This window comes from Oncorhynchus keta, unplaced genomic scaffold, assembly GCF_023373465.1.
Source record: "Oncorhynchus keta strain PuntledgeMale-10-30-2019 unplaced genomic scaffold, Oket_V2 Un_scaffold_13281_pilon_pilon, whole genome shotgun sequence".
Taxonomy (NCBI): Eukaryota; Metazoa; Chordata; class Actinopteri; order Salmoniformes; family Salmonidae; genus Oncorhynchus; species Oncorhynchus keta.
The window spans coordinates 117,501-140,000 of record NW_026290770.1 but is presented as its reverse complement, the minus strand read 5'-3'; the positions used below and the strand labels follow the sequence as shown (position 1 = coordinate 140,000).

General features: G+C 43.8%; 1 protein-coding gene and 1 long non-coding RNA gene across 2 annotated transcripts; one reads left to right on the top strand and one right to left on the bottom strand.

The window, feature by feature from the left end:
- Window positions 1–7,124: 7,124 nt before the first annotated feature.
- On the bottom strand, window positions 7,125–18,004 carry LOC127927346 (uncharacterized). Its single transcript, XM_052513602.1, has 8 exons — window positions 17,781–18,004; window positions 13,883–13,941; window positions 11,886–11,944; window positions 9,760–9,819; window positions 9,287–9,463; window positions 8,695–8,990; window positions 7,927–7,985; window positions 7,125–7,690 (listed from the first exon to the last, which is right to left on the bottom strand). Exons 1-8 carry the CDS (start codon window positions 17,918–17,920, stop codon window positions 7,530–7,532), a joined length of 1,011 nt encoding a protein of 336 aa, XP_052369562.1. The 5' UTR covers window positions 17,921–18,004; the 3' UTR covers window positions 7,125–7,529.
- On the top strand, window positions 17,035–18,156 carry LOC127927347 (uncharacterized). The gene is made up of 3 exons (XR_008127087.1): window positions 17,035–17,179; window positions 17,593–17,770; window positions 18,066–18,156. It is a non-coding gene; the product is annotated as an uncharacterized LOC127927347 (long non-coding RNA).
- The last annotated feature ends 4,344 nt before the right edge of the window (window positions 18,157–22,500 follow it).

Here is a 22,500-nt window from a genome sequence, read left to right as displayed (position 1 = left end):
TCTGGTTGTGGCCCGGCCTGTTAGCTTGCAACGATTCTTCTTCTCTTTCTTCTTCTTCTTCTTCTTCTTCTTCTTCTTCTTCTTCTTCTTCTTCTTCTTCTTCTTCTTCTTCTTCTTCTTCTTCTTCTTCTTCTTCTTCTTCTTCTTCTTCTTCTTCTTCTTCTTCTTCTTCTTCTTCTCTTTCTTCTTCTCTCGCCAACAAGCTGTTTTCGCCCACAAGACTGCCGCTGACTGGATATTTTTTTGGGGGTGGGTTTTGTCGCACCGTTTTCGGTAAACCGTTTCTGAGGTACTGGAACCAGCGTGCCTGGCACCGACGATCCTACCTGACATTTCACTCGTTTTGCCCATTTTAATGTTCAAATCAACAGTAACTGAATGCCTTGATGCCTGTCTGCTTGCTTTATATGGCACCAGACTCATTGTCTTACAGGGGCGATCCATTATACTGAATGGGGTGGTGTACCTAATAAACTGTCCCGGTGAGTGCATGTGATCGTATACAAATGTAAGCGAAGGTTTTGAAATGATTATTTTAGTGAAATATGTTATCTGTTTGGGCTTCTTAAGGTCAATTTGCAGTCTACAAATTATTTGTAAGTATGTTCCCGGACCCCTGACCATCTGCTCTAGAAAACATCATCCCGCGGCTGAATCTAGTGGATGATTCCTTGCTCTATGGACTCTTATCAAAAGTAGTGAACGATATAGAGAATAGAGAGCCATTTGGGACTCAGCCAGAGACAGAGGTCTGGACGGTGCTGTCTGCTCACCAGGCTGTGATATAAAGCCAACCTTCAGAGAGACAGAGAGACAGAGAGACAGAGAGACAGAGGGCTGGACGGTGCTGTCTGCTCACCAGGCTGTGATATAAAGCCAACCTTCAGAGAGACAGAGAGACAGAGAGACAGAGAGACAGAGGGCTGGACGGTGCTGTCTGCTCACCAGGCTGTGATATAAAGCCAACCTTCAGAGAGCCAGAGAGAGAGACAGAGAGATAGAGAGACAGAAAGAGACAGAGAGAGACAGAGAGACAGAGAGATAGAGAGACAGAGAGACAGAGAGAGAGAGAGACAGAGAGACAGAGAGATAGAGAGATAGAGAGACAGAGAGACAGAGAGACAGAGAGAGACAGAGAGACAGAGGGCTGGACGGTGCTGTCTACTCACCAGGCCGTGATATAAAGCCAACCTTCCACCTCACTGGACCCTGTGTTTGCCGGACCAGACCACGTAGAAATATAATGTCCAGAGTCTCCAGACAGGGCCATGCCGTTGGAAGCAGCATCCGGGACTGATCTGTAACAGTATTTCTACGTGGCATCCTGAGACTAACAGCCAATAGAGACCCAGTCCTGATCTGACCTTGACGTTGTTACTGTTTTTAAACATCTGTCCTAAAGAACACATTGACCGTGTCCTAAAACAGCCACCTATTCCCTAGATAGTCCACCTGTTTTTAAACATCTGTCCTAAAGAACACATTGACCTTGTCCTAAAATCAAATCAAATCAAATCAAATCAAATTTATTTATATAGCCCTTCGTACATCAGCTGATATCTCAAAGTGCTGTACAGAAACCCAGCCTAAAACCCCAAACAGCAAACAATGCAGGTGTAAAAGTGGCTAGGAAAAACTCCCTAGAAAACAGACACCTATTCCTAGATAGTGCACCTGTTTTTAAACATCTGTCCTAAAGAACACATTGACCTTGTCCTAAAACAGCCACCTATTCCCTAGATAGTGCACCTGTTTTAAACATCTGTCCTAAAGAACACATTGACCGTGTCCTAAAACAGCCACCTATTCCCTAGATAGTGCACCTGTTTTTAAACATCTGTCCTAAAGAACACATTGACCGTGTCCTAAAACAGCCACCTATTCCCTAGATAGTGCACCTGTTATGTCCAGAGCCCTACACTACGTAGGGAAGAGAATGTCCTTCAGAAGGAGACATTGTCCATGTGACAGCGGAGAAGATGTCATTGTTTTACTGGAGATGATTAAGTGTCCTCAGGCTACACACACACACACACACACACACGCACACACACACACACATGCACACACACACACACACACACACACACACACACACACACACACACACACACACACACACACACACACACACACACACACACACACACACACACACACACACACACACACACACACACACACACACACACACACACACACACACACACACAAACAGACACAAAATGTCAAAAGCCATGAAAACGTATTAAAATTAAAACTATGATGACAAGTGTGTGTGTGTGTGTGTGTGTGTGTGTGTGTGTGTGTGTGTGTGTGTGTGTGTGTTTGTTTGAGCGTAGAAGTAGCAGAGTGTCAGAGTCAGTCTGTCTGGGTCTCATCCCAAATGGCACCCTATTCTCTATTTAGGGCACTACTGTTACCCGTAGGGATCTGGTTTAAAGTAGTGCACTAGATAGGGAATAGGGTGCCATTTGGGATGTATTCCGAGGTCTCTGTTCCTTTCCCTAAAGCTCCTCTATGCTGCTTCAAGGTGCTGTTCATTAAAATGAAAAGGCTCGAGTTGCTGAGGTACATTAATGGGGTTGGTGGGTGGTGTGTGTGTGTGTCAGAGTGTGTGTGTGTGTGTGTGTGTGTGTGTGTGTGTGTGTGTGTGTGTGTGTGTGTGTGTGTGTGTGTGTGTGTGTGTGTGTGTGTGTGTGTGTGTGTGTGTGTGTGTGTGTGTGTGTGTGTGTGTCTGTCTGTGTGTGTGTGTGTGGCGACAGTAAAGCATTGTGTCAGACGGAGGTGTCAGTTTGCGGTGGTTGCTGAGCTCAGATCAGAACCGTACGGCGTCGGAGCCGTTTCGTTATTTGTTGTAGTTCCTGTGTCGAGAACGTCAGACCCGTCTGTCTGTTTACCAACAGAAAAATACATCCTGTTTAGAAATGAACACAAAAGTTGTTCATTTTTTTTTCTCTCTCTCCCACCTCAGCCACCCACAACCCTCACTCATTGGAAGACAACCTAGCTGTCTCTCTCTCTCCCAGAGAGAGAGAGAGAGAGAGAGGGGCAGGAAGTAGAGAGGGGCAGGAAGTAGAGAGAGGCAGGAAGTAGAGAGAGGCAGGAAGTAGAGAAAGAGAGGGGCAGGAAGTAGAGAGAGAGAGGGGCAGGAAGTAGAGAGAGAGAGAGACAGAGAGAGAGAGGGGCAGGAAGTAGAGCAAGAGAGGGGCAGGAAGTAGAGAGAGAGAGAGAGAGAGAGAGAGAGGCAGGAAGTAGAGAAAGAGAGGGGCAGGAAGTAGAGAGGGGCAGGAAGTAGAGAGGGGAAGGAAGTAGAGAGGGGCAGGAAGTAGAGAGGGGCAGGAAGTAGAGAGAGGCAGGAAGTAGAGAAAGAGAGGGGCAGGAAGTAGAGAGAGAGAGAAAGAGAGGCAGGAAGTAGAGAAAGATAGGGGCAGGAAGTAGAGAGGGGCAGGAAGTAGAGAAAGAGAGGGGCAGGAAGTAGAGCGAGAAAGAAATGGGCAGAAAGTGTAGTGAATATGAGATAGTGTAGTGAATAGGTGAATATGAGATAGTGTAGTGAATATGAGATAGTGTATAGTGTAGTGAATAGGTGAATATGAGATAGTGTAGTGAATAGGTGAATATGAGATAGTGTAGTGAATAGGTGAATATGAGATAGTGTAGTGAATATGAGATAGTGTAGTGAATATGAGATAGTGTAGTGAATAGGTGAATATGAGATGTGTAGTGAATATGAGATAGTGTAGTGAATAGGTGAATATGAGATAGTGTAGTGAATAGGTGAATATGAGATAGTGTAGTGAATAGGTGAATATGAGATAGTGTAGTGAATAGGTGAATATGAGATAGTGTAGTGAATAGGTGAATATGAGATAGTGTAGTGAATAGGTGAATATGAGATAGTGTAGTGAATAGGTGAATATGAGATAGTGTAGTGAATATGAGAGATAGTGTAGTGAATAGGTGAATATGAGATAGTGTAGTGAATAGGTGAATATGAGATAGTGTCGTGTATAGGTGAATATGAGATAGTGTAGTGAATAGGTGAATATGAGATAGTGTAGTGAATAGCTGAATATGAGATAGTGTAGTGAATATGAGATAGTGTAGTGAATAGGTGAATATGAGATAGTGTAGTGAATAGGTGAATATTAGATAGTGTAGTGAATATGAGATAGTGTAGTGAATATGAGATAGTGTAGTGAATAGGTGAATATGAGATAGTGTAGTGAATAGGTGAATATGAGATAGTGTAGTGAATATGAGATAGTGTAGTGAATAGGTGAATATGAGATAGTGTAGTGAATAGGTGAATATGAGATAGTGTAGTGAATAGGTGAATATGAGATAGTGTAGTGAATAGGTGAATATGAGATAGTAGTGAATAGGTGAATATGAGATAGTGTAGTGAATAGGTGAATATGAGATAGTGTAGTGAATAGGTGAATATGAGATAGTGTAGTGAATAGGTGAATATGAGATAGTGTAGTGAATAGGTGAATATGAGATAGTGTAGTGAATAGGTGAATATGAGATAGTGTAGTGAATATGAGATAGTGTAGTGAATATGAGATAGTGTAGTGAATAGGTGAATATGAGATAGTGTAGTGAATAGCTGAATATGAGATAGTGTAGTGAATAGGTGAATATGAGATAGTGTAGTGAATAGGTGAATATGAGATAGTGTAGAATAGGTGAATATGAGATAGTGTAGTGAATAGGTGAATATGAGATAGTGTAGTGAATAGGTGAATATGAGATAGTGTAGTGAATAGGTGAATATGAGATAGTGTAGTGAATAGGTGAATATAGTGAATAGAATATGAGTGTAGTGAATAGGATAGAAATATGAGATGAGAATAGAGATAGTGTAGTGAATAGGTGAATATGAGATAGTGTAGTGAATATGAGATAGTGTAGTGAATAGTGAATATGAGATAGTGTAGTGAATAGGTGAATATGAGATAGTGTAGTGAATAGAATATGTGAATATGAGATAGTGTAGTGAATAGGTGAATATGAGATAGTGTAGTGAATAGGTGAATATGAGATAGTGTAGTGAATATGAGATAGTGTAGTGAATATGAGATAGTAGTGAATAGGTGAATATGAGATAGTGTAGTGAATAGGTAATGAGATAGTGTAGTGAATAGGTGAATATGAGATAGTGTAGTGAATAAGATAGTGTAGTGAATAGGTGAATATGAGATAGTGTAGTGAATAGGTGAATATGAGATAGTGTAGTGAATATGAGATAGTGTAGTGAATAGGTGAATATGAGATAGTGTAGTGAATAGGTGAATATGAGATAGTGTAGTGAATAGGTGAATATGAGATAGTGTAGTGAATATGAGATAGTGTAGTGAATAGGTGAATATGAGATAGTGTAGTGAATAGGTGAATATGAGATAGTGTAGTGAATATGAGATAGTGTAGTGAATATGAGATAGTGTAGTGAATAGGTGAATATGAGATAGTGTAGTGAATAGGTGAATATGAGATAGTGTAGTGAATAGGTGAATATGAGATAGTGTAGTGAATATGTGAATATGAGATAGTGTAGTGAATAGGTGAATATGAGATAGTGTAGTGAATAGGTGAATATGAGATAGTGTAGTGAATAGGTGAGATAGTGAAATATGAGATAGTGTAGTGAATAGGTGAATATGAGATAGTGTAGTGAATAGGTGAATATGAGATAGTGTAGTGAATAGGTGAATATGAGATGTGTATATTCATATGAGATCCAGAAATAGACATGTGTGTTTTCCTACGCTGCTGTGACTGTGAAAGACGACAGTTTAGCGAGCCCCCTCCGGGACAACACCGTTTAGATGAAGTCCCAGATGGTTCCTCTGCTTCCTATATCGTAACACAAACCCTGAACTTTAATAACTCAGCGCGTGATTTAATGAAACCAGCTCTTGTACAGCTAAAGACACGAAACATGGTTATATCCATTTGAATGTTAAATGAGTTGGGGATGTTTGTGTTTCTCCTCATCGGTGTGGAGCGATGCGATGATCTGTATCGAACAGACAGAAAGAAAGCATACTCTTGTACAGCTAAAGACACGAAACATGGTTATATCCATTTGAATGTTAAATGAGTTGGGGATGTTTGTGTTTCTCCTCATCGGTGTGGAGCGATGCGATGACCGTATCGAACAGACAGAAACATGGTTATATCCATTTGAATGTTAAATGAGTTGGGGATGTTTGTGTTTCTCCTCATCGGTGTGGAGCGATGCAATGATCGTATCGAACAGACAGAAAGAAAGCCTACTCTTGTACAGCTAAAGACACGAAACATGGTTATATCCATTTGAATGTTAAATGAGTTAAATGAGTCAATCACCACCTTCCGGAGACACCTGAAACCCCACCTCTTCAAGGAATACCTAGGATAGGATAAGTAATCCTTCTCACCCCCCTTTTAAGATTTAGATGCACTATTGTAAAGTGACTGTTCCACTGGATGTCATAAGGTGAATGCACCAATTTGTAAGTCTCTCTGGATAAGAGCGTCTGCTAAATGACTTAAATGTAAATGTAATGAGTTGGGGATGTTTGTGTTTCTCCTCATCGGTGTGGAGCGATGCGATGACCGTATCGAACAGACAGAAACATGGTTATATCCATTTGAATGTTAAATGAGTTGGGGATGTTTGTGTTTCTCCTCATCGGTGTGGAGCGATGTGATGACCGTATCGAACAGACAGAAAGAAAGCCTACTCTTGTACAGCTAAAGACACGAAACATGGTTATATCCATTTGAATGTTAAATGAGTTAAATGAGTCAATCACCACCTTCCGGAGACACCTGAAACCCAACCTCTTTAAGGAATACCTAGGATAGGATAAAGTAATCCTTCTCACCCCCCCCCCCCTTTTAAGATTTAGATGCACTATTGTAAAGTGACTGTTCCACTGGATGTCATAAGGTGAATGCACCAATTTGTAAGTCGCTCTGGATAAGAGCGTCTGCTAAATGACTTAAATGTAAATGTTAAATGAGTTGGGGATGTTTGTGTTTCTCCTCATCGGTGTGGAGCGATGTGATGATCTGTATCGAACAGACAGAAACATGGTTATATCCATTTGAATGTTAAATGAGTTGGGGATGTTTGTGTTTCTCCTCATCGGTGTGGAGCGATGTGATGATCGGTATCGAACAGACAGAAACACAGATCACCGTTTTCCCTGTTTTTGGTCCTTTATATAAAACACACAATCTGATTCTGGACCAGAGCTTTTTCAGGAGCCACAAGTTGAACATGAACAATAGAAGCGTGTATTTGTCTGTATCCAAAAAATAGCACCCTTATTCCCTATGTAAGTGCACTACTTTTTGAGTAAAGTTCTATTAGGGTCCTGGTAAACAAAATAAAGTACTGCACTTATATAGGGAATAAGAATTCCATTTGGAACACACAGTATTATTCTGTGTATAATCGCCATGGTAACAACTCCACATAATAGCAGTTTTTTTTTGTTTGTATTTTTGGAAAAATGACAATAAATATAAACTCAATAGTGTAATAAGAACAGTAAAAATAGTCTCAACTGTTGTTGTTGTTGTTTGTTTTGTTTTGTTTTGTGTTGTTGTAGTCTAAGTGTGCTGGACCGTTTTGTGTTGTAATAAATAATAATCATTGTGATTTCAGGTTGGAAAAGAGAGGAGAACACACCTGAAAGACCAGTGAAACCCATCCTGTAAAGGACGTAATGAGTAGAGAGGAGAACACACCTGAAAGACCAGTGAAACCCATCCTGTAAAGGACGTAATGAGTAGAGAGGAGAACACACCTGAAAGACCAGTGAAACCCATCCTGTAAAGGACGTAATGAGTAGAGAGGAGAACACACCTGAAAGACCAGTGAAACCCATCCTGTAAAGGACGTAATGAGTAGAGAGGAGAACACACCTGAAAGACCAGTGAAACCCATCCTGTAAAGGACGTAATGAGTAGAGAGGTGAACACACCTGAAAGACCAGTGAAACCCATCCTGTAAAGGACGTAATGAGTAGAGAGGAGAACACACCTGAAAGACCAGTGAAACCCATCCTGTAAAGGACATAATGAGTAGAGAGGAGAACACACCTGAAAGACCAGTGAAACCCATCCTGTAAAGGACGTAATGAGTAGAGAGGAGAACACACCTGAAAGACCAGTGAAACCCATCCTGTAAAGGACGTAATGAGTAGAGAGGAGAACACACCTGAAAGACCAGTGAAACCCATCCTGTAAAGGACGTAATGAGTAGAGAGGTGAACACACCTGAAAGACCAGTGAAACCCATCCTGTAAAGGACGTAATGAGTAGAGAGGAGAACACACCTGAAAGACCAGTGAAACCCATCCTGTAAAGGACATAATGAGTAGAGAGGAGAACACACCTGAAAGACCAGTGAAACCCATCCTGTAAAGGACGTAATGAGTAGAGAGGAGAACACACCTGAAAGACCAGTGAAACCCATCCTGTAAAGGACGTAATGAGTAGAGAGGAGAACACACCTGAAAGACCAGTGAAACCCATCCTGTAAAGGACGTAATGAGTAGAGAGGTGAACACACCTGAAAGACCAGTGGAAACCCATCCTGTAAAGGACGTAATGAGTAGAGAGGAGAACACACCTGAAAGACCAGTGAAACCCATCCTGTAAAGGACGTAATGAGTAGAGAGGAGAACACACCTGAAAGACCAGTGGAAACCCATCCTGTAAAGGACGTAATGAGTAGAGAGGAGAACACACCTGAAAGACCAGTGAAACCCATCCTGTAAAGGACGTAATGAGTAGAGAGGAGAACACACCTGAAAGACCAGTGAAACCCATCCTGTAAAGGACGTAATGAGTAGAGAGGAGAACACACCTGAAAGACCAGTGAAACCCATCCTGTAAAGGACGTAATGAGTAGAGAGGAGAACACACCTGAAAGACCAGTGACACCCATCCTGTAAAGGACGTAATGAGTAGAGAGGTGAACACACCTGACAGACCAGTGAAACCCATCCTGTAAAGGACGTAATGAGTAGAGAGGAGAACACACCTGACAGACCAGTGACACCCATCCTGTAAAGGACGTAATGAGTAGAGAGGTGAACACACCTGAAAGACCAGTGGAAACCCATCCTGTAAAGGACGTAATGAGTAGAGAGGAGAACACACCTGAAAGACCAGTGAAACCCATCCTGTAAAGGACGTAATGAGTAGAGAGGAGAACACACCTGAAAGACCAGTGAAACCCATCCTGTAAAGGACGTAATGAGTAGAGAGGAGAACACACCTGAAAGACCACTGAAACCCATCCTGTAAAGGACGTAATGAGTAGAGAGGAGAACACACCTGAAAGACCAGTGAAACCCATCCTGTAAAGGACGTAATGAGTAGAGAGGAGAACACACCTGAAAGACCAGTGACACCCATCCTGTAAAGGACGTAATGAGTAGAGAGGAGAACACACCTGAAAGACCAGTGAAACCCATCCTGTAAAGGACGTAATGAGTAGAGAGGAGATCACACCTGAAAGACCAGTGAAACCCATCCTGTAAAGGACGTAATGAGTAGAGAGGAGAACACACCTGAAAGACAAGTGGAAACCCATCCTGTAAAGGACGTAATGAGTAGAGAGGAGAACACACCTGAAAGACCAGTGAAACCCATCCTGTAAAGGACGTAATGAGTAGAGAGGAGAACACACCTGAAAGACCAGTGAAACCCATCCTGTAAAGGACGTAATGAGTAGAGAGGAGAACACACCTGAAAGACCAGTGGAAACCCATCCTGTAAAGGACGTAATGAGTAGAGAGGAGAACACACCTGAAAGACAAGTGGAAACCCATCATGTAAAGGACGTAATGAGTAGAGAGGAGAACACACCTGAAAGACAAGTGAAACCCATCCTGTAAAGGACGTAATGAGTAGAGAGGAGAACACACCTGAAAGACAAGTGGAAACCCATCCTGTAAAGGACGTAATGAGTAGAGAGGAGAACACACCTGAAAGACAAGTGAAACCCATCCTGTAAAGGACGTAATGAGTAGAGAGGTGAACACACCTGAAAGACCAGTGACACCCATCCTGTAAAGGACGTAATGAGTAGAGAGGAGATCACACCTGAAAGACCAGTGAAACCCATCATGTAAAGGACGTAATGAGTAGAGAGGAGAACACACCTGAAAGACCAGTGAAACCCATCCTGTAAAGGACGTAATGAGTAGAGAGGAGAACACACCTGAAAGACCAGTGAAACCCATCATGTAAAGGACATAATGAGTAGAGAGGAGAACACACCTGATAGACCAGTGAAACCCATCCTGTAAAGGACGTAATGAGTAGAGAGGAGAACACACCTGAAAGACCAGTGAAACCCATCCTGTAAAGGACGTAATGAGTAGAGAGGAGAACACACCTGATAGACCAGTGAAACCCATCCTGTAAAGGACGTAATGAGTAGAGAGGTGAACACACCTGAAAGACCAGTGACACCCATCCTGTAAAGGACGTAATGAGTAGAGGGTGAACACACCTGAAAGACCAGTGAAACCCATCCTGTAAAGGACGTAATGAGTAGAGAGGTGAACACACCTGAAAGACCAGTGAAACCCATCCTGTAAAGGACGTAATGAGTAGAGAGGAGAACACACCTGAAAGACCAGTGAAACCCATCCTGTAAAGGACGTAATGAGTAGAGAGGTGAACACACCTGAAAGACCAGTGAAACCCATCCTGTAAAGGACGTAATGAGTAGAGAGGAGAACACACCTGAAAGACAAGTGAAACCCATCCTGTAAAGGACGTAATGAGTAGAGAGGAGAACACACCTGATAGACCAGTGAAACCCATCCTGTAAAGGACGTAATGAGTAGAGAGGAGAACACACCTGAAAGACCAGTGAAACCCATCATGTAAAGGACGTAATGAGTAGAGAGGAGATCACACCTGAAAGACCAGTGACACCCATCATGTAAAGGACGTAATGAGTAGAGAGGAGAACACACCTGAAAGACCAGTGACACCCATCCTGTAAAGGATGTAATGAGTAGAGAGGAGATCACACCTGAAAGACCAGTGAAACCCATCCTGTAAAGGATGTAATGAGTAGAGAGGAGAACACACCTGAAAGACCAGTGAAACCCATCCTGTAAAGGACGTAATGAGTAGAGAGGTGAACACACCTGAAAGACCAGTGAAACCCATCCTGTAAAGGACGTAATGAGTAGAGAGGAGAACACACCTGAAAGACCAGTGAAACCCATCCTGTAAAGGACGTAATGAGTAGAGAGGAGAACACACCTGAAAGACCAGTGAAACCCATCCTGTAAAGGACGTAATGAGTAGAGAGGTGAACACACCTGAAAGACCAGTGAAACCCATCATGTAAAGGACGTAATGAGTAGAGAGGAGAACACACCTGAAAGACCAGTGACACCCATCCTGTAAAGGATGTAATGAGTAGAGAGGAGAACACACCTGAAAGACCAGTGACACCCATCCTGTAAAGGACGTAATGAGTAGAGAGGAGAACACACCTGAAAGACCAGTGACACCCATCCTGTAAAGGACGTAATGAGTAGAGAGGAGAACACACCTGAAAGACCAGTGACACCCATCCTGTAAAGGACGTAATGAGTAGAGAGGAGAACACACCTGAAAGACCAGTGAAACCCATCCTGTAAAGGACGTAATGAGTAGAGAGGAGAACACACCTGACAGACCAGTGAAACCCATCCTGTAAAGGACGTAATGAGTAGAGAGGAGAACACACCTGAAAGACCAGTGAAACCCATCCTGTAAAGGACGTAATGAGTAGAGAGGAGAACACACCTGAAAGACCAGTGAAACCCATCCTGTAAAGGACGTAATGAGTAGAGAGGAGAACACACCTGAAAGACCAGTGAAACCCATCCTGTAAAGGACGTAATGAGTAGAGAGGAGAACACACCTGACAGACCAGTGAAACCCATCATGTAAAGGACGTAATGAGTAGAGAGGAGAACACACCTGAAAGACCAGTGAAACCCATCCTGTAATGAGTAGAGGAGAACACACCTGAAAGACCAGTGAAACCCATCCTGTAAAGGACGTAATGAGTAGAGAGGAGAACACACCTGAAAGACCAGTGAAACCCATCCTGTAAAGGACGTAATGAGTAGAGAGGAGAACACACCTGAAAGACCAGTGAAACCCATCCTGTAAAGGACGTAATGAGTAGAGGGAGAACACACCTGAAAGACCAGTGGAAACCCATCCTGTAAAGGACGTAATGAGTAGAGAGGAGAACACACCTGAAAGACCAGTGAAACCCATCCTGTAAAGGACGTAATGAGTAGAGAGGAGAACACACCTGAAAGACCAGTGAAACCCATCCTGTAAAGGATGTAATGAGTAGAGAGGAGAACACACCTGAAAGACCAGTGAAACCCATCCTGTAAAGGACGTAATGAGTAGAGAGGAGAACACACCTGACAGACCAGTGAAACCCATCCTGTAAAGGACGTAATGAGTAGAGAGGAGAACACACCTGACAGACCAGTGAAACCCATCCTGTAAAGGACGTAATGAGTAGAGAGGAGAACACACCTGACAGACCAGTGAAACCCATCCTGTAAAGGACGTAATGAGTAGAGAGGAGAACACACCTGATAGACCAGTGAAACCCATCCTGTAAAGGACGTAATGAGTAGAGAGGAGAACACACCTGAAAGACCAGTGAAACCCATCCTGTAAAGGACGTAATGAGTAGAGAGGAGAACACACCTGAAAGACCAGTGAAACCCATCCTGTAAAGGACGTAATGAGTAGAGAGGAGAACACACCTGATAGACCAGTGAAACCCATCCTGTAAAAGGACGTAATGAGTAGAGAGGAGAACACACCTGAAAGACCAGTGAAACCCATCCTGTAAAGGACGTAATGAGTAGAGAGGAGATCACACCTGATAGACCAGTGAAACCCATCCTGTAAAGGACGTAATGAGTAGAGAGGTGAACACACCTGACAGACCAGTGAAACCCATCCTGTAAAGGACGTAATGAGTAGAGAGGAGAACACACCTGACAGACCAGTGAAACCCATCCTGTAAAGGACGTAATGAGTAGAGAGGAGAACACACCTGAAAGACAAGTGGAAACCCATCCTGTAAAGGACGTAATGAGTAGAGAGGAGAACACACCTGAAAGACCAGTGAAACCCATCCTGTAAAGGACGTAATGAGTAGAGAGGAGAACACACCTGAAAGACCAGTGAAACCCATCCTGTAAAGGATGTAATGAGTAGAGAGGAGAACACACCTGAAAGACCAGTGAAACCCATCCTGTAAAGGACGTAATGAGTAGAGAGGTGAACACACCTGAAAGACCAGTGAAACCCATCCTGTAAAGGACGTAATGAGTAGAGAGGAGAACACACCTGAAAGACCAGTGAAACCCATCCTGTAAAGGACGTAATGAGTAGAGAGGAGAACACACCTGAAAGACCAGTGAAACCCATCCTGTAAAGGACGTAATGAGTAGAGAGGTGAACACACCTGAAAGACCAGTGAAACCCATCCTGTAAAGGACGTAATGAGTAGAGAGGAGAACACACCTGAAAGACCAGTGAAACCCATCCTGTAAAGGACGTAATGAGTAGAGAGGAGAACACACCTGAAAGACCAGTGAAACCCATCCTGTAAAGGACGTAATGAGTAGAGAGGAGAACACACCTGAAAGACCAGTGAAACCCATCCTGTAAAGGACGTAATGAGTAGAGAGGAGAACACACCTGAAAGACCAGTGAAACCCATCCTGTAAAGGATGTAATGAGTAGAGAGGAGAACACACCTGAAAGACCAGTGAAACCCATCCTGTAAAGGATGTAATGAGTAGAGAGGAGAACACACCTGACAGACCAGTGAAACCCATCCTGTAAAGGACGTAATGAGTAGAGAGGTGAACACACCTGAAAGACCAGTGAAACTCATCCTGTAAAGGACGTAATGAGTAGAGAGGAGAACACACCTGAAAGACCAGTGAAACCCATCCTGTAAAGGACGTAATGAGTAGAGAGGAGAACACACCTGAAAGACCAGTGGAACCCATCCTGTAAAGGACGTAATGAGTAGAGAGGAGAACACACCTGAAAGACCAGTGAAACCCATCCTGTAAAGGACGTAATGAGTAGAGAGGAGAACACACCTGAAAGACCAGTGAAACCCATCCTGTAAAGGACGTAATGAGTAGAGAGGTGAACACACCTGAAAGACCAGTGAAACCCATCCTGTAAAGGACGTAATGAGTAGAGAGGAGAACACACCTGAAAGACCAGTGGAACCCATCCTGTAAAGGACGTAATGAGTAGAGAGGTGAACACACCTGAAAGACCAGTGAAACCCATCCTGTAAAGGACGTAATGAGTAGAGAGGAGAACACACCTGAAAGACCAGTGAAACCCATCCTGTAAAGGACGTAATGACTAGAGAGGAGAACACACCTGACAGACCAGTGAAACCCATCCTGTAAAGGACGTAATGAGTAGAGAGGAGAACACACCTGAAAGACCAGTGAAACCCATCCTGTAAAGGACGTAATGAGTAGAGAGGTGAACACACCTGAAAGACCAGTGAAACCCATCCTGTAAAGGACGTAATGAGTAGAGAGGAGAACACACCTGAAAGACCAGTGAAACCCATCCTGTAAAGGACGTAATGAGTAGAGAGGTGAACACACCTGAAAGACCAGTGAAACCCATCCTGTAAAGGACGTAATGAGTAGAGAGGAGAACACACCTGAAAGACCAGTGAAACCCATCCTGTAAAGGACGTAATGAGTAGAGAGGAGAACACACCTGAAAGACCAGTGAAACCCATCCTGTAAAGGACGTAATGAGTAGAGAGGAGAACACACCTGACAGACCAGTGAAACCCATCCTGTAAAGGACGTAATGAGTAGAGAGGAGAACACACCTGATAGACCAGTGAAACCCATCCTGTAAAGGACGTAATGAGTAGAGAGGAGAACACACCTGACAGACCAGTGAAACCCATCCTGTAAAGGACGTAATGAGTAGAGAGGAGAACACACCTGACAGACCAGTGAAACCCATCCTGTAAAGGACGTAATGAGTAGAGAGGAGAACACACCTGAAAGACCAGTGGAAACCCATCCTGTAAAGGACGTAATGAGTAGAGAGGAGAACACACCTGAAAGACAAGTGGAAACCCATCCTGTAAAGGACGTAATGAGTAGAGAGGAGAACACACCTGAAAGACCAGTGAAACCCATCCTGTAAAGGACGTAATGAGTAGAGAGGAGAACACACCTGAAAGACCAGTGAAACCCATCCTGTAAAGGACGTAATGAGTAGAGAGGAGAACACACCTGAAAGACCAGTGAAACCCATCCTGTAAAGGACGTAATGAGTAGAGAGGAGAACACACCTGAAAGACCAGTGAAACCCATCCTGTAAAGGACGTAATGAGTAGAGAGGAGAACACACCTGAAAGACAAGTGAAACCCATCCTGTAAAGGACGTAATGAGTAGAGAGGAGAACACACCTGAAAGACCAGTGAAACCCATCCTGTAAAGGACGTAATGAGTAGAGAGGAGAACACACCTGAAAGACCAGTGAAACCCATCCTGTAAAGGACGTAATGAGTAGAGAGGAGAACACACCTGAAAGACCAGTGAAACCCATCCTGTAAAGGACGTAATGAGTAGAGAGGAGAACACACCTGAAAGACCAGTGAAACCCATCCTGTAAAGGACGTAATGAGTAGAGAGGAGAACACACCTGAAAGACCAGTGAAACCCATCCTGTAAAGGACGTAATGAGTAGAGAGGAGAACACACCTGAAAGACCAGTGAAACCCATCCTGTAAAGGACGTAATGAGTAGAGAGGAGAACACACCTGAAAGACCAGTGGAAACCCATCCTGTAAAGGACGTAATGAGTAGAGAGGAGAACACACCTGAAAGACCAGTGAAACCCATCCTGTAAAGGACGTAATGAGTAGAGAGGAGAACACACCTGAAAGACCAGTGAAACCCATCCTGTAAAGGACGTAATGAGTAGAGAGGAGAACACACCTGAAAGACCAGTGAAACCCATCCTGTAAAGGACGTAATGAGTAGAGAGGAGAACACACCTGAAAGACCAGTGAAACCCATCCTGTAAAGGACGTAATGAGTAGAGAGGAGAACACACCTGAAAGACCAGTGAAACCCATCCTGTAAAGGACGTAATGAGTAGAGAGGAGAACACACCTGACAGACCAGTGAAACCCATCCTGTAAAGGACGTAATGAGTAGAGAGGAGAACACACCTGAAAGACCAGTGAAACCCATCCTGTAAAGGACGTAATGAGTAGAGAGGAGAACACACCTGATAGACCAGTGAAACCCATCCTGTAAAGGACGTAATGAGTAGAGAGGAGAACACACCTGAAAGACCAGTGAAACCCATCCTGTAAAGGACGTAATGAGTAGAGAGGAGAACACACCTGAAAGACCAGTGAAACCCATCCTGTAAAGGACGTAATGAGTAGAGAGGAGAACACACCTGAAAGACCAGTGAAACCCATCCTGTAAAGGACGTAATGAGTAGAGAGGAGAACACACCTGAAAGACCAGTGAAACCCATCCTGTAAAGGACGTAATGAGTAGAGAGGAGAACACACCTGAAAGACCAGTGAAACCCATCCTGTAAAGGACGTAATGAGTAGAGAGGAGAACACACCTGAAAGACCAGTGAAACCCATCCTGTAAAGGATGTAATGAGTAGAGAGGAGAACACACCTGAAAGACCAGTGAAACCCATCCTGTAAAGGATGTAATGAGTAGAGAGGAGAACACACCTGACAGACCAGTGAAACCCATCCTGTAAAGGACGTAATGAGTAGAGAGGTGAACACACCTGAAAGACCAGTGAAACTCATCCTGTAAAGGACGTAATGAGTAGAGAGGAGAACACACCTGAAAGACCAGTGAAACCCATCCTGTAAAGGACGTAATGAGTAGAGAGGAGAACACACCTGAAAGACCAGTGGAACCCATCCTGTAAAGGACGTAATGAGTAGAGAGGAGAACACACCTGAAAGACCAGTGAAACCCATCCTGTAAAGGACGTAATGAGTAGAGAGGAGAACACACCTGACAGACCAGTGAAACCCATCCTGTAAAGGACGTAATGAGTAGAGAGGTGAACACACCTGACAGACCACTGAAACCCATCCTGTAAAGGACGTAATGAGTAGAGAGGAGAACACACCTGAAAGACCAGTGAAACCCATCCTGTAAAGGACGTAATGAGTAGAGAGGAGAACACACCTGAAAGACCAGTGAAACCCATCCTGTAAAGGACGTAATGAGTAGAGAGGAGAACACACCTGAAAGACCAGTGGAACCCATCCTGTAAAGGACGTAATGAGTAGAGAGGAGAACACACCTGAAAGACCAGTGAAACCCATCCTGTAAAGGACGTAATGAGTAGAGAGGAGAACACACCTGAAAGACCAGTGAAACCCATCCTGTAAAGGACGTAATGACTAGAGAGGAGAACACACCTGACAGACCAGTGAAACCCATCCTGTAAAGGACGTAATGAGTAGAGAGGAGAACACACCTGAAAGACCAGTGAAACCCATCCTGTAAAGGACGTAATGAGTAGAGAGGAGAACACACCTGAAAGACCAGTGAAACCCATCCTGTAAAGGACGTAATGAGTAGAGAGGAGAACACACCTGAAAGACCAGTGGAAACCCATCCTGTAAAGGACGTAATGAGTAGAGAGGTGAACACACCTGAAAGACCAGTGAAACCCATCCTGTAAAGGACGTAATGAGTAGAGAGGAGAACACACCTGAAAGACCAGTGAAACCCATCCTGTAAAGGACGTAATGAGTAGAGAGGAGAACACACCTGAAAGACCAGTGAAACCCATCCTGTAAAGGACGTAATGAGTAGAGAGGAGAACACACCTGAAAGACCAGTGAAACCCATCCTGTAAAGGACGTAATGAGTAGAGAGGAGATCACACCTGATAGACCAGTGAAACCCATCCTGTAAAGGACGTAATGAGTAGAGAGGAGAACACACCTGATAGACCAGTGAAACCCATCCTGTAAAGGACGTAATGAGTAGAGAGGAGAACACACCTGAAAGACCAGTGAAACCCATCCTGTAAAGGACGTAATGAGTAGAGAGGAGATCACACCTGATAGACCAGTGAAACCCATCCTGTAAAGGACGTAATGAGTAGAGAGGTGAACACACCTGACAGACCAGTGAAACCCATCCTGTAAAGGACGTAATGAGTAGAGAGGAGAACACACCTGACAGACCAGTGAAACCCATCCTGTAAAGGACGTAATGAGTAGAGAGGAGAACACACCTGACAGACCAGTGAAACCCATCCTGTAAAGGACGTAATGAGTAGAGAGGAGAACACACCTGAAAGACCAGTGGAAACCCATCCTGTAAAGGACGTAATGAGTAGAGAGGAGAACACACCTGAAAGACCAGTGGAAACCCATCCTGTAAAGGACGTAATGAGTAGAGAGGAGAACACACCTGAAAGACCAGTGTGAAACCCATCCTGTAAAGGACGTAATGAGTAGAGAGGTGAACACACCTGAAAGACCAGTGTGAAACCCATCCTGTAAAGGACGTAATGAGTAGAGAGGAGAACACACCTGAAAGACAAGTGACACCCATCCTGTAAAGGACGTAATGAGTAGAGAGGTGAACACACCTGAAAGACCAGTGACACCCATCCTGTAAAGGACGTAATGAGTAGAGAGGAGAACACACCTGAAAGACCAGTGAAACCCATCCTGTAAAGGACGTAATGAGTAGAGAGGAGAACACACCTGAAAGACCAGTGAAACCCATCCTGTAAAGGACGTAATGAGTAGAGAGGAGAACACACCTGAAAGACAAGTGAAACCCATCCTGTAAAGGACGTAATGAGTAGAGAGGAGAACACACCTGAAAGACCAGTGAAACCCATCCTGTAAAGGACGTAATGAGTAGAGAGGAGAACACACCTGAAAGACCACTGAAACCCATCCTGTAAAGGACGTAATGAGTAGAGAGGAGAACACACCTGACAGACCAGTGAAACCCATCCTGTAAAGGACGTAATGAGTAGAGAGGAGAACACACCTGATAGACCAGTGAAACCCATCCTGTAAAGGACGTAATGAGTAGAGAGGAGAACACACCTGAAAGACCACTGAAACCCATCCTGTAAAGGACGTAATGAGTAGAGAGGAGAACACACCTGAAAGACCAGTGTGAAACCCATCCTGTAAAGGACGTAATGAGTAGAGAGGAGAACACACCTGAAAGACCAGTGAAACCCATCCTGTAAAGGACGTAATGAGTAGAGAGGAGAACACACCTGAAAGACCAGTGACACCCATCCTGTAAAGGACGTAATGAGTAGAGAGGTGAACACACCTGAAAGACCAGTGAAACCCATCCTGTAAAGGACGTAATGAGTAGAGAGGAGAACACACCTGAAAGACCAGTGACACCCATCCTGTAAAGGACGTAATGAGTAGAGAGGAGAACACACCTGAAAGACCAGTGAAACCCATCCTGTAAAGGACGTAATGAGTAGAGAGGAGAACACACCTGAAAGACCAGTGAAACCCATCCTGTAAAGGACGTAATGAGTAGAGAGGAGAACACACCTGAAAGACCAGTGAAACCCATCCTGTAAAGGACGTAATGAGTAGAGAGGAGAACACACCTGAAAGACCAGTGACACCCATCCTGTAAAGGACGTAATGAGTAGAGAGGAGAACACACCTGAAAGACCAGTGAAACCCATCCTGTAAAGGACGTAATGAGTAGAGAGGAGAACACACCTGAAAGACCAGTGAAACCCATCCTGTAGAGGACGTAATGAGTAGAGAGGAGAACACACCTGAAAGACCAGTGAAACCCATCCTGTAAAGGACGTAATGAGTAGAGAGGAGAACACACCTGAAAGACCAGTGAAACCCATCCTGTAAAGGACGTAATGAGTAGAGAGGAGAACACACCTGAAAGACAAGTGGAAACCCATCCTGTAAAGGACGTAATGAGTAGAGAGGAGAACACACCTGAAAGACCAGTGAAACCCATCCTGTAAAGGACGTAATGAGTAGAGAGGAGAACACACCTGAAAGACCAGTGAAACCCATCCTGTAAAGGACGTAATGAGTAGAGAGGAGAACACACCTGAAAGACCAGTGGAAACCCATCCTGTAAAGGACGTAATGAGTAGAGAGGAGAACACACCTGATAGACCAGTGAAACCCATCCTGTAAAGGACGTAATGAGTAGAGAGGAGAACACACCTGAAAGACCAGTGAAACCCATCCTGTAAAGGACGTAATGAGTAGAGAGGAGAACACACCTGAAAGACCAGTGAAACCCATCCTGTAAAGGACGTAATGAGTAGAGAGGAGAACACACCTGAAAGACCAGTGAAACCCATCCTGTAAAGGACGTAATGAGTAGAGAGGAGAACACACCTGAAAGACCAGTGAAACCCATCCTGTAAAGGACGTAATGAGTAGAGAGGAGAACACACCTGAAAGACCAGTGAAACCCATCCTGTAAAGGACGTAATGAGTAGAGAGGAGAACACACCTGACAGACCAGTGAAACCCATCCTGTAAAGGACGTAATGAGTAGAGAGGAGAACACACCTGAAAGACCAGTGAAACCCATCCTGTAAAGGACGTAATGAGTAGAGAGGAGAACACACCTGAAAGACCAGTGACACCCATCCTGTAAAGGACGTAATGAGTAGAGAGGAGAACACACCTGACAGACCAGTGAAACCCATCCTGTAAAGGACGTAATGAGTAGAGAGGAGAACACACCTGACAGACCAGTGAAACCCATCCTGTAAAGGACGTAATGAGTAGAGAGGAGAACACACCTGAAAGACCAGTGAAACCCATCCTGTAAAGGACGTAATGAGTAGAGAGGAGAACACACCTGAAAGACCAGTGAAACCCATCCTGTAAAGGACGTAATGAGTAGAGAGGAGAACACACCTGAAAGACCAGTGAAACCCATCCTGTAAAGGACGTAATGAGTAGAGAGGAGAACACACCTGAAAGACCAGTGAAACCCATCCTGTAAAGGACGTAATGAGTAGAGAGGAGAACACACCTGAAAGACCAGTGACACCCATCCTGTAAAGGACGTAATGAGTAGAGAGGAGAACACACCTGAAAGACCAGTGAAACCCATCCTGTAGAGGACGTAATGAGTAGAGAGGAGAACACACCTGAAAGACCAGTGAAACCCATCCTGTAAAGGACGTAATGAGTAGAGAGGAGAACACACCTGACAGACCAGTGACACCCATCCTGTAGAGGACGTAATGAGTAGAGAGGAGAACACACCTGACAGACCAGTGAAACCCATCCTGTAGAGGACGTAATGAGTAGAGAGGAGAACACACCTGAAAGACCAGTGAAACCCATCCTGTAAAGGACGTAATGAGTAGAGAGGAGAACACACCTGACAGACCAGTGAAACCCATCCTGTAAAGGACGTAATGAGTAGAGAGGAGAACACACCTGACAGACCAGTGAAACCCATCCTGTAAAGGACGTAATGAGTAGAGAGGAGAACACACCTGATAGACCAGTGAAACCCATCCTGTAAAGGACGTAATGAAAAAACACAACAAAACAATACCCAAAGGAATGAGTCCTAAACGGAACACTATAAACTACGTAGTGCACTAGTTTTGACCAGAGCCCTATGAGTGTCCCTATCCTATGGGCCCTGGTCAAAACTAGTGCACTCCACAGGAAACAGGGTGCTATTCGGGATACATCCCCAAAACTGATTTAAACTCATAGAGTTCGACAAGCTACTAAGGCGAGGTCATCAAAATACAATATAAAGCCCATGTATATTGCAACACAACGATATATTAATTTAATAAAATACACATTATAGCTCTTGTACATGTAACAATTTGGCTCAAATGCACAGAAAATTGCAGATTAAAAAAAAAAAAAAAAAATAAGTCAATCTTTTTTGTTGTTGATGATAAAACACATTAAATTGGATACATTGTTGAACATTTAATGATATTGTGTAATAGTGGGCAGGTGAAGGGACTGTTGGGGTTTTTCTTTGAAACAGTCGCAGCGGCCCGGTGTCCTTTAGTGTCGTTTTGAATAAATATCTCCAACTTGTCAACTTCACTTCAACTTCAGGACACCGTTTTTCTTACAGATTTTTTTTCTTCTTAAGTTTTTTTTTATTGTTTTTTTTTTACAAAATGTATAAATATTTTTTTTTATGGGGAATATGGACACTATACATAAATTGAGAGTACATATATTAATCTGTATGATTTCTATAGATATATCTTTTCACAGTTGAAGGAAAAAACAATATCCCTTTTTAGTAAAGGATTGTGATCGCTGAAGAACGGGAGGCTCAGACAAGTAGACTCACTATACAGGAAGCTGATGGCACAGTTTGATGAGGCGCTTT